Source organism: Triplophysa rosa, linkage group LG8 (genome assembly GCF_024868665.1).
Source record: "Triplophysa rosa linkage group LG8, Trosa_1v2, whole genome shotgun sequence".
Lineage (NCBI taxonomy): Eukaryota > Metazoa > Chordata > Actinopteri > Cypriniformes > Nemacheilidae > Triplophysa > Triplophysa rosa.
Window position 1 is genome coordinate 9,097,413 of NC_079897.1, and position 10,413 is coordinate 9,107,825.

At 35.4% G+C, this 10,413-nt stretch overlaps 2 protein-coding genes across 4 annotated transcripts in view; both read left to right on the forward strand.

Annotated features, from left to right (window-relative positions):
* LOC130558653 (uncharacterized) overlaps nucleotides 1–10,413 on the forward strand; it is a 285,427-nt gene that overhangs the window by 139,378 nt on the left and 135,636 nt on the right. The gene's annotated exons all lie outside the window — the stretch shown is intronic.
* Nucleotides 542–4,763, forward strand: dctn3 (dynactin 3 (p22)). Of its 3 annotated transcripts, none has more exons than XM_057341241.1 (7): nucleotides 542–748; nucleotides 2,366–2,450; nucleotides 2,559–2,645; nucleotides 3,365–3,448; nucleotides 3,575–3,633; nucleotides 3,914–3,993; nucleotides 4,144–4,763. In XM_057341241.1, the coding sequence occupies exons 1-7, from the start codon at nucleotides 647–649 to the stop codon at nucleotides 4,181–4,183; spliced, it is 537 nt and encodes a 178-aa protein (XP_057197224.1). In that variant the 5' UTR covers nucleotides 542–646; the 3' UTR covers nucleotides 4,184–4,763. The 3 variants fall into 3 exon arrangements, with proteins under 3 accessions (XP_057197224.1, XP_057197225.1, XP_057197223.1); XM_057341240.1 differs by having other exon boundaries at nucleotides 550–748; nucleotides 3,914–3,973; nucleotides 4,146–4,712; XM_057341242.1 differs by lacking the exon at nucleotides 3,914–3,993 and having other exon boundaries at nucleotides 546–748; nucleotides 4,167–4,734.

Sequence of the window (10,413 nt, forward strand, 5' to 3'; positions counted from 1 at the left end):
GGCACCGACTCTGAATACTGTATTTCCCCCCTTAGTTGCTCATGGCTTATTCACCCTTATTTAATAATGGTACCATGGCATTTGTAGTAAAGCATAGTAACAGCACATTTATAATTGTCTCACTGCATTAGCCATAGTTTAACAGTATACAACTATGTTAGGCCTAATCTAAATGGCAATTTATTGGCCAAAACGTTTTTCAAAATGGTTAAAATAACGACTTCCTGATTTTTGCTGTTGTGAATATCCTAATGTTATATTTTTGCTTGAGATGGCACTGTCGAATTCATTTATGTATTTATTTATTTTACAGATTTGTTTAACGTATTTCTCCGACCACTAATATAAATGTTGTAGGATGGTGTAGTGTTATAGTATATATAATATAGTTTTATAATATTTAACTTTGTTGAGAAAGTATGCGCGGAGTTTGACATGAGTATCGCGAGACTCGAGAGCAATGTATAAGAACAGCTTTCTCATTGATCTTGCATACTTTCATATCACAGGCAGGTCCGTCTGCGCAGCACCGCGTGAAGTCGAATACGCCTTTCTTTTCTTTCTGGCCGGTGGATTGTTGCTGTAACTGCAAGCGTAAAAGCGCTATGCGTCATTTCCTGTTCAGGACGGAGTGTCAAAAAATAAGATGGAGGTCAAAAACAATCTTTCGGGTCTAGACTCTCGCCTGCAAGAGCTCGAGAAACGCATTTATGGAGAAAGAGGAGGAAACAACAATAAGCCAGTGAAGGTGAATATATGTCAGACATGTAACTTATTCAACCCTTCAGATCGCTTTCTTATGCTCATGATAGATAGCAGTATCAGCGTGACGATACATGTTGTTTAACAGATCATGGCTTTCACATAATATAATATAATATGTTTTATGTCGATGATAATTGTAATGGTTTAGTGTGCATCAGCAACACATCCCATACCGGTAACTTATTTGACAGATGCTTTGATTCAGTTATGTGGGCGCTGTTTATTGCGGGTGTGGCACAGCCTAGGGATGCAATAGAGTAATTTACAGGGTCAAAAAAATGGCGCTATCGAGCCATTTTGCCACGCTTCACACTCAACCCATACCGGATGTACAGGTACATCTCAAAAATTAGAATATCGTGAAAAAGGTCAATACTTTTTGTCACTCATTTCAGAAAGTGAAACCCATATATTATATAGATTCATTACACATGGAGTGAAATATTTCAAGCCTTTATTTCTTGAAATTTGTATGATTATGGCTTACAGATAATGAAAACCCAAAATTCAGTGTCTCAGAAAATTTGAATATTACATAAGATCAATTAAAAAAAAGGATATTTTAAACAGAAATGTCAGGCTTCTGAAAAGTATGTTCATTTCTATGCACTCGATATTTGGTTGGGCCTCCTTTTGCATGAATTACTGCATCAATGTGGCATGGCATGGAGGCAATCAGCCTGTGGCACTGCTCAGGTGTAATGGAAACCCAGATTGCTTTGATAGAGGCCTTCAGGTCATCTGCATTGTTGGGTCTGGTGTCTCTCATCTTCCTCCAGACATTTCTCATTCCAAATTTGTTTTTTGATGACTGAAAATGTGTACATTTTAACAGTTTTCTCATGAAGCCACATTAAGATCTCTAGGACTGAACCATATAGAGCCCTAAAAATGTATTTCCCAAAAGAAAAGTTAGTCAAGCAAGCACAAGAATTTTGTAAAAATAACATGAAAAAAGTGCTGTTTCCTTATTTTTGAACTGCCACTATTGGCGTAAAAAAGGAATTAAGGATTCCTAAAGTTAACAGATTTTGCAAAAATATATAGCCTACCAATCTCTGTGTAAAAATATGTGTGTAAAGTTATGGTGCTAGCATATTTCTCACGTGATTTTTTCATCCCCTCTAATGTCTCCAAATTTTAGGTGAAAATTGTCATTTTTACCTCCCTCTACAAATGAGTGGATTATTTAGTTACTGTTCATCGGTGGCATTTAGTATTTTAGCTTTCATCACTGATGTTGGTCTTGCTTCTGTTTGAGCCTTGGAAATATTCGAAATTTGGTTGATTTGACACAGAATTACCCTACATTCATTATTTTATCATATATATATATATATATTTATATTTATTTATTTATTTCTGCAACTTGGTTCAAACTAGCGCACCCGTGCTGTCAATAACTAACTAAACATTCCCAGACTGTTGACATGAGATTTTGTTGTCATCATTTTGTTAGATTTTAAACAAGTTAATGCCATTAGCAGGTATTCCATGCTGTGGTGCTGTTTGTTGGAATTGTTAAGGATGATAATGCACCCAAGAATTTATGATAAAGAAATAAAGAAAAGAAATAACAAGCCTTCCTTTCCCCTTACAGTGTGCTGAATCACTCACAAAGATCAGTACTGCTCTTGCAAACACAGCTAACAAGAGAGAACGGGTCAAGATCCTTCACAAGAAAAGTGAGAGCCTTCAGCTATATATTTCACCTCCACTTTAAGAAGTAACATTTGAGAACAAAATTATTTAGATGTTTTATGTAACATGGTGTTCATTTTTTCTTCCTTCAGTTGAGGATTTGCTGAAGTATTTGGACCCTCAGTTTACAGATTTTATAGCTGTGCCAGATGCAATGAAATTTGAATTTATTATAGCAGGTCAGTACACAGATTGATATTTATTTATAGCAGTGCAAGTGGTACTTCAGGACATCGGAATCAACCCAACACACAACTGAAATAGTTTATCAAACAAAAGTTAAGCTAAAAAATGTTTTCCCCCCTCAAAATAATAAGCACAACAAAGGCTAAATATAACAGTTTAGGATCTTTGTTTCCAAACATCTCGGTCTTGAACTTTAACATCTCTAGTGATTGCATGTTCTTGACAGGTAAAACTCAACCACTTGACACAAATTGTGTGTGTGCATAAATTTGTTAATGGTTTTCTAAAAGATCATGTATACTGTGGTAGGCTTTGTGAGACCAGTTTTATTGCACTTATGCTTTTTTTTATTGTCCTTATGTTGTTCCAATTGCTTCCATTGTTAACCCAATTTGTAAGTCGCTTTGGATAAAAGCGTCTGCTAAATGACTAAATGTAAATGTCATGCAACCTTGTCTATATTGGGATATTATGGCCAATGACAGATGAATTTGTGTCATACTATAGGGTTTAATTAGATGCTCATTCATTAACCAAAGATATAGATGCAATCGCATCCATTCTAGAAGTTAAAAAGTTAAATTCTAAAAGTTAAAAGTCTGTTTATTTTGCAATACTAATAGTGCAATAATGCATGTAGTAGTTACACTTTTATTGTTTGCATACTTTTAACAGTTTAAAAAATTTAATTAAATTCCTCTTGTGACCACAGAGGAAGAGTTTTTGCGTTCACAAGCTGCATTACTGGAACAGGTGCACAATCTGCAACCTCTTCTGGACAGTAACCACATAAAGGGTAAAATCTCACTTTACATCCATTGTTGTATTTTTTGTATCTCCAGTATGACAGAAGTTGTCTGAATCTACCATTAATGACATGGTTAATGGTGGTTTGTAACTGTGTTTTTCTGTTATGACATAGTGGTTCCAGAGCTTACCACTAAAGTACAGCGGCTATCACAAATCCACATTCAACAGCAGGTAACAAAATATTTATTTCTTCCTCTATATGTTCTTTAAACTTTTCATATGTTTTATTCTACAGTTTCGAGCGTACACCTGTACATGGCAGGTGAAAATACATTGCCAGCTGCACAATCTTCTTATCGGCCACCAAACTGCATTTTGTATTATTTATTTTAAATCTACTTCTTAAATGCTTGAACTTGTATTTTACATACGTAGTTCTAGGTGTTCACAATCACTAAATTATAACATGTTATGATGAGCATATGTTGTTCTCCTTGCTTCAATCTCACAGGATCAGAATGAAGAATTGTCCTCTGAAGTAAAAAAGCTTTTCGAAGAGTACAACAAAATGGTATCCTTAATTACAGTGAAAGATAAAGCTAACTTATTTCCAGTTATCTTTTTTAATGCTTATCATGTGGTCAAAACTCCCTGCAGCTTCAGACTGTTAACAGTAAGCCCATTTTTAACAGTTCCATTTAAACTTTTGCACGAATTGTTTATCTCCCTTAACTCTTTCGCAGATGTTTCTTTTATCCAAACAGTTTGCTCAGTGGGATGAAACCCTTCGAACACTGGAAGGATCAAAGCAAGGCCGGCAGATAGATTAGTAATGCTTTGATGTTTCATTAAAAAATGTTGAGCTGTCTGTTTATGATTCATAATAAAAACAACAACACTGTCATTCATTCCTAATCATACTTTGTTGTATTGAATTAAAAATATGGTTGTTATACTGCGCTATAAAGAAATACATGCTTGTGTATGTATAGAAACTAGTTCCTCTTGTATAGGTGCTTGAAAGATATATTCAACCTGATCTCTCATGAGCCACACATTTTCTTAACTTGCTTATTTGTTCTTATTTATTCCTGCAGTTATGTTTTTTTTTTGAGGGTGGTATTTTTTTGTTTTTACCAACTTCAGACAAGGTGTCTTAATAAAAATGACAATAAATAAACCAAAATGTCATGCTGTGCTATCTGATATATTTGTTATTTTTCAATATATCTAAAAATAAATGCCATTTATGGTTGGTAAATTAATTTTAAACAATATACAATGTTATTATGATAAATAAATGAAATCTGAGTAATATACAGACATGCAAATGTAATAACGCAAAAATGTCAGGGCGCATAAAAGACATCCCTAAATAATGATTCAATATTTTTTTGGTTTATGCAGAAATTCTTAAAAATATATATGCATTTTAATTTTCATTAAATGGATGTTGTGGGGAATGAGAAAATACAAGAAACCGTTGCAGAAACGTTTTTTTCTTTCATTCATTTGCATATTAATATGAACAACACTGCGTTTTATTTAGTGTAAACTAAATAAGTAAAAGTAAAACCTTTTTGAATCCACAGCCAACCAATCCAACACATCCTTGCACTATATATTTTTGTGATATTACAAAACTGTTACAGTAATAATCTACATTCTACTTGTATATTTTACAGCATAAATTCTATTCGGTATTTTATGTCTTACTTTTTTATTGTCAGTGTTAAGACATACAAATAAGAAAGGATCATTACAGTATGACAAATTACACGAAGGACATAAGTGAATAACAAAACATTATTAGCCAGAAATTAATAGACATTATTTCTAAGTAACATAAGAAAATATATAATCAAATGAGAGAAAAGCTAATCAATTAAGATCTACTAGTGTAGGATTTGGAAATAATCACAACACGACAGTTTTCATTGCTTTAACATTTTTAGAGAGCATTTTTTAAATAAATTAAAAATGCCTTAATATTTGGTTTACTACTGGTGAATTTGCATTTGTGTAGGCTACATGAAGCTTGGCCAAGAGCATAAAAAGGTTTATACCACGGGGCTGTGGAATGCTTGATTCTGATTGGCTGCAGGTGTGCATTATTTTTCAGTCAAACGCGCACCTATGAAGTAGTTCCAGATCTGTCAACCGAATTAGCGCCAAGTTTTACCGTTATAACGGATTTATACTATAGCTAAATGTCCAGAAATAACTTTTAATAATTATGGAAAGTAGGACAATTTCGACAATTGGGCGGAAGCTGTAGGCCTACTTGACAATCAAGAATATGAAAAATAAGAAAGCAAACATCAAAGGCAGCCAGCATTAGCAAATGTCATAAAACGGTCACTGAAGATCAACTAGACAAGATTGAAGGTGAAAAACACAAAGAAAACACCAAAACGACAACAGCTTGGGCAGTAAATGTGTTCAACGATTGGCTTAAAACAAAAAATATGTGGTAACACTTTAAAATAATGGTCTGTTGTTAACAAGTAACTATGCAGAAAGTAATAGGTAGTACTACATTAACACTTACCTTAATACTATTAACTAATATAGAAGCAAGATTAACTAAGCAATAAGTAATAGCTAATTTAGGACAAAGGTAGTTCCTTATTTGGTATTTGATAATTACTAAAGAAAAATGCCATCATTGAGAACTACTTGCGAAATATGACCAATTAATAAAGAAAAAACAATTAATTACTAATCTCAACATTAACGTACATAAAGTGAAAAAATAGGTTGTTTGTGGAAACCAATTTATGAATAAATACAAATACCAAAAGCCTAATACCAAAACATGAATGGATATATTCTACATATATAGCCTATCCATAGAAGTGTTAATGTAGTACTACCTATTACTTTCTGCATAGTTACTTGTTAACAACGGACCATTATTTTAAAGTGTTACCAAATACGTTTGCTGAAGAGGTAGAAAGAGAGGGGGCAAACGCTTTAAACAACCACCTGCGAGCTTGCAACTGTGAGAACTGCAGCTGGCACTAAATGAATAAATAAACATCGATTAAATACTTGTTCCGTTATTTTACATCATGCTTATAACTATAAAATACCAACAAAGTAATTTATACATTTTTACAAGCCTACTTGTTCAAAGGGTTTTGTCATTACTACAATCATGCGCGCGCTCTCTCAAGCCTTTAAAATGACGTCTTGGAATTACCAGCAGTTTCGGATGAGAAAATAGTCCCCCACCCACAGTAGCATTATAAGCGCGGCAAACATAACAAATATCTTGAAATAAAACATCTGAAAAATTACTTGTGATCTGGTAACCGTGGTATAAGCGGAATAATTGACTCCGGTCCGTTCAATTATCGAAAGTTAATGCACCGGTGTGCATTAACTTTTGATAATTGAACGGCCGTCATCAATTATTCCTTTCTTATCCTATAATACTCAACTCAACTCAACTTTATTTATATAGCGCTTTTTACAATTTTCATTGTTACAAAGCAGCTGTACATTAGACATATTGACTATAAGCAAAACAATTAAAGTTGTACCTGCAAAAAAAAGAAAAAGTTGAAAACACAGAAGACAGACATACCCACATACAAAACACTCCACACACACAATATGCACACGTACTAACACACATAAACATACACATACACATACACACACACGGACACGCGCACGTACACAGACAAGTATGCGCACGCACGCTCGCTCTATCATCTCAGCTCTTGTCAGGTCGCCGCTTCCTATTCTCCGCTCTACCATCAGGTCAGGCCATGAAGACGTGTCAGGTGACCGCGTCCTTCTTTATCCAGCTCTATCATCTCAGCTCTTGTCAGGTCGCCGCTTCCCATTCTCCGCTCTACCATCAGGTCAGTCCATGAACTGCATCCTGCTTGCTGTGGTAAACTTGTAACAATGAGACAAGACTGGCTGAGAGTAGAGTACTGTTCTGCACTCTTTGATGCAACAAGTACATCAGTTGTGTTTTTGGTTCCGGTTGATCTAACTAATGCAGCCTAAACCCTCAGAGGATTTATATTATGGAAGAGTAGTGTATGCAAGATTAAAAAGATGCGTCTTTAGTCTAGATTTAAACTGACAGAGTGTGTCTGCCTCCCGGACAGTGCAGGGAAGACTATTCCAAAGTTTAGGCGCTAGATAGGAAAAGGATCTACCACCTGCACTTGATTTTGAAATTCTAGGTATTACCAACTGACAGGACGCCTGAGAGCGTAATGCACGTGAAGGACTGTAATACAAAAGGAGTTCATTCAAGTACTGAGGAGCTAAACCATGTAAGGCTTTATAGGTAATAAGCAAGATTTTAAAGTTAACGCGATGCTTTATAGGTAACCAGTGCAAGGTTGACAGAACCGGGCTAATATGTTCATACTTTTTTGTACGTGTAAGAACTCGAGCTGCCGCGTTTTGGACCAATTGGAGTTTTTGTAATAAGCCTGCAGGGCAACCACCTAACAGTGCATTACAGTAATCTAGTCTTGATGTCATGAATGCATGAATTAACTTCTCTGCATCTGAGATTGACAGCATATGACGTAGTTTAGATATATTCTTAAAATGGAAAAACGCAATTTTACAGGTGTTGGCGACGTGGCTCTCAAATGACAGATTACTATCGAATAGAACGCCAAGATTCTTTGCTGACGACGAGGGTTTTATGGAACATCCGTCAATAGTTAAACAGTATTCTTGGTTGTTACTTATAGCAGTTTTCGGTCCAATAAGTAACACTTCCGTTTTGTCCGAGTTCAGTAATAAAAAGTTGTTACTCATCCAGTTTTTTATATCGACTATGCATTCCATTATTCGATGGAACTGCTGTGTTTCATGAGGCTTCGAGGAAATATAAAGTTGAGTATCATCAGCATAACAGTGAAAGCTAACTCCGTGTCGCTTTATTATATCTCCTAGAGGTAGCATGTATAATGCGAAGAGCAGAGGCCCTAAGACTGAGCCCTGTGGTACACCGTACTGGACTTGCGATTTGCGTGACACCTCATTGTTTATTGCTACAAATTGAAAACGGTCGGATAAATAAGATTTAAACCATTTCAAAGCTATTCCCTTAATGCCGACATAATTTTCGAGTCTATGTAGGAGTGTGCTGTGGTCAATGGTATCGAATGCAGCACTAAGGTCTAGCAGCACCAATAACGAGATACAACCTCGGTCAGACGCCAATAGCAGATCATTTGTAACTCTGATCAAAGCAGTCTCTGTACTGTGACATGCTCTAAATCCAGACTGGAATTCTTCATTGATGTCATTCCTTTGGAGGAAGGAGCATAATTGAGTTGAAACTACTTTTTCCAGAACTTTAGATATGAAAGGTAGATTCGATATAGGCCTGTAGTTCCTTAGTTCTCTAGGGTCGAGTTGGGGTTTTTTGACAAGGGGCCTTATAACAGCCACCTTATATGCTTTAGGCACATGTCCTAATGTCAGAGATGAGTTAATAATACCAAGAAGAGGATCTATAATTTCTGGGAGCATCTCTTTCAGTAGATTTGTAGGTATAGGGTCTAGTATGCATGTTGTTGATTTAGATGATCTAATAATTTTAGACAGCTCATCTTGATCTACGGTATAAAATAATTGCATTTTCTCCTTAAGGGCGCTGTAGTTAGTTTGTTCAGCGGGTTTCACTTCTGATTGCATTGTTATAATTTTTTCTCTAATATCTTGGATTTTATATGTGAAGTAGTTCATAAATTCATCACTGCTATGCTGATATACAGGATCAGAAGTCACTGACAATTTATTTTTTATTAATTTAGCCACTGTGTTAAATAAAAACCTAGGGTTGTGCTGGTTTTCTTCTATTAGCGATGAAAAGTAGGCGGATCTAGAAGTTTTTAGGGCTTTCCTGTATTTTCGAATACTATCCTTCCATGCTGTACGAAATACCTCTAATTTAGTTTTCTTAAAATTGCGCTCCATTTTTCGGGCCGCTTTCTTTAGAGCCTGAGTGTGTTCATTATACCACGGTTTTAATCTTCTTTAAACGTAGAGGAGCAACTGTGTCTAGCGTTACCGAGAAGGTGGAATTAAAATCAGTGGTAGTGTCAAGATCTTCAACGTTATTTCTCATGCTAGCGATTTGAGACAATTCGGGCAGATTATCGAGAAACGCATCTTTGGTAGTTGAAGTTATTGTTCTACCATATTTGTAACAATGAGTTTTATTTGCAGCCGTAGGCCAGTTAAGCAAACATAATACCAGATAATGATCCGAAATGTCTTCACTCTGCTGAAGGATTTTAACGTCGTCCACATTTATACCGTAAGACAGTATTAAATCTAAAGTATGATTACGAAGGTGAGTGGGTCCTGACACATTGACTAATGCCCATGGAGTTAAAAGTGTCTTTGAAAGCCATTCCTAAGGCATCTGTAACGTTATCTACATGGATGTTAAAGTCACCAAGGATGTGGTGCCCTGGAGGCCTATATACAATAGCTAGAATAAATTTAAAACATGTTTTATCCTTAGTATTAGGTGTTGAAACATTAAGTACCATGACTTCAAAAGAATTATATTTAGAGTTAGTCTTCTGGGAAATGCTAAAAGTGTTATTGTAAAGTGCTGCGACACCTCCCCCTCTGCCTTTTAGATGAGGCTCATGTTTATAATAATAATCTTGGGGGACAGATTCATTTAAAGTAATATAATCATCTGGTTTTAGCCATGTTTCTGTCAAACAGAGCATGTCTATTTTATGATCTGTTATCATATCGTTAACAAAAAGTGCTTTATTAGAGAGAGATCTAATATTTAGCAATCCGAGTCATAACAGTTGATTATCTGTATTTTGTTCATGTTTAATTTGTTTAATGTTTATTAAATTACTTTCAAGAGGTTTACGCATTATTTTATGTTTGCTAATCCGGGGGACAGACAGTCTCTATTTTGTGATGTTTGGGAGAACGGATTATTACATGTTGTACATTTTGTGTATTCTGCGACGTGAGACGGCAAGCAGA

What these genes read in the sequence shown, in the direction of transcription:
- dctn3 (XM_057341240.1), top strand. Translation starts at nt 647, where the DNA reads ATGGAGGTCAAAAACAATCTTTCGGGTCTAGACTCTCGCCTGCAAGAG. An exon ending in GGACAGTAACCACATAAAGG is followed by an intron (nt 3,449 to 3,574) that starts GTAAAATCTCAC and finishes GTTATGACATAG; the next exon opens with TGGTTCCAGAGCTTACCACT. An exon ending in TCGAAGAGTACAACAAAATG is followed by an intron (nt 3,974 to 4,145) that starts GTATCCTTAATT and finishes ACTCTTTCGCAG; the next exon opens with ATGTTTCTTTTATCCAAACA.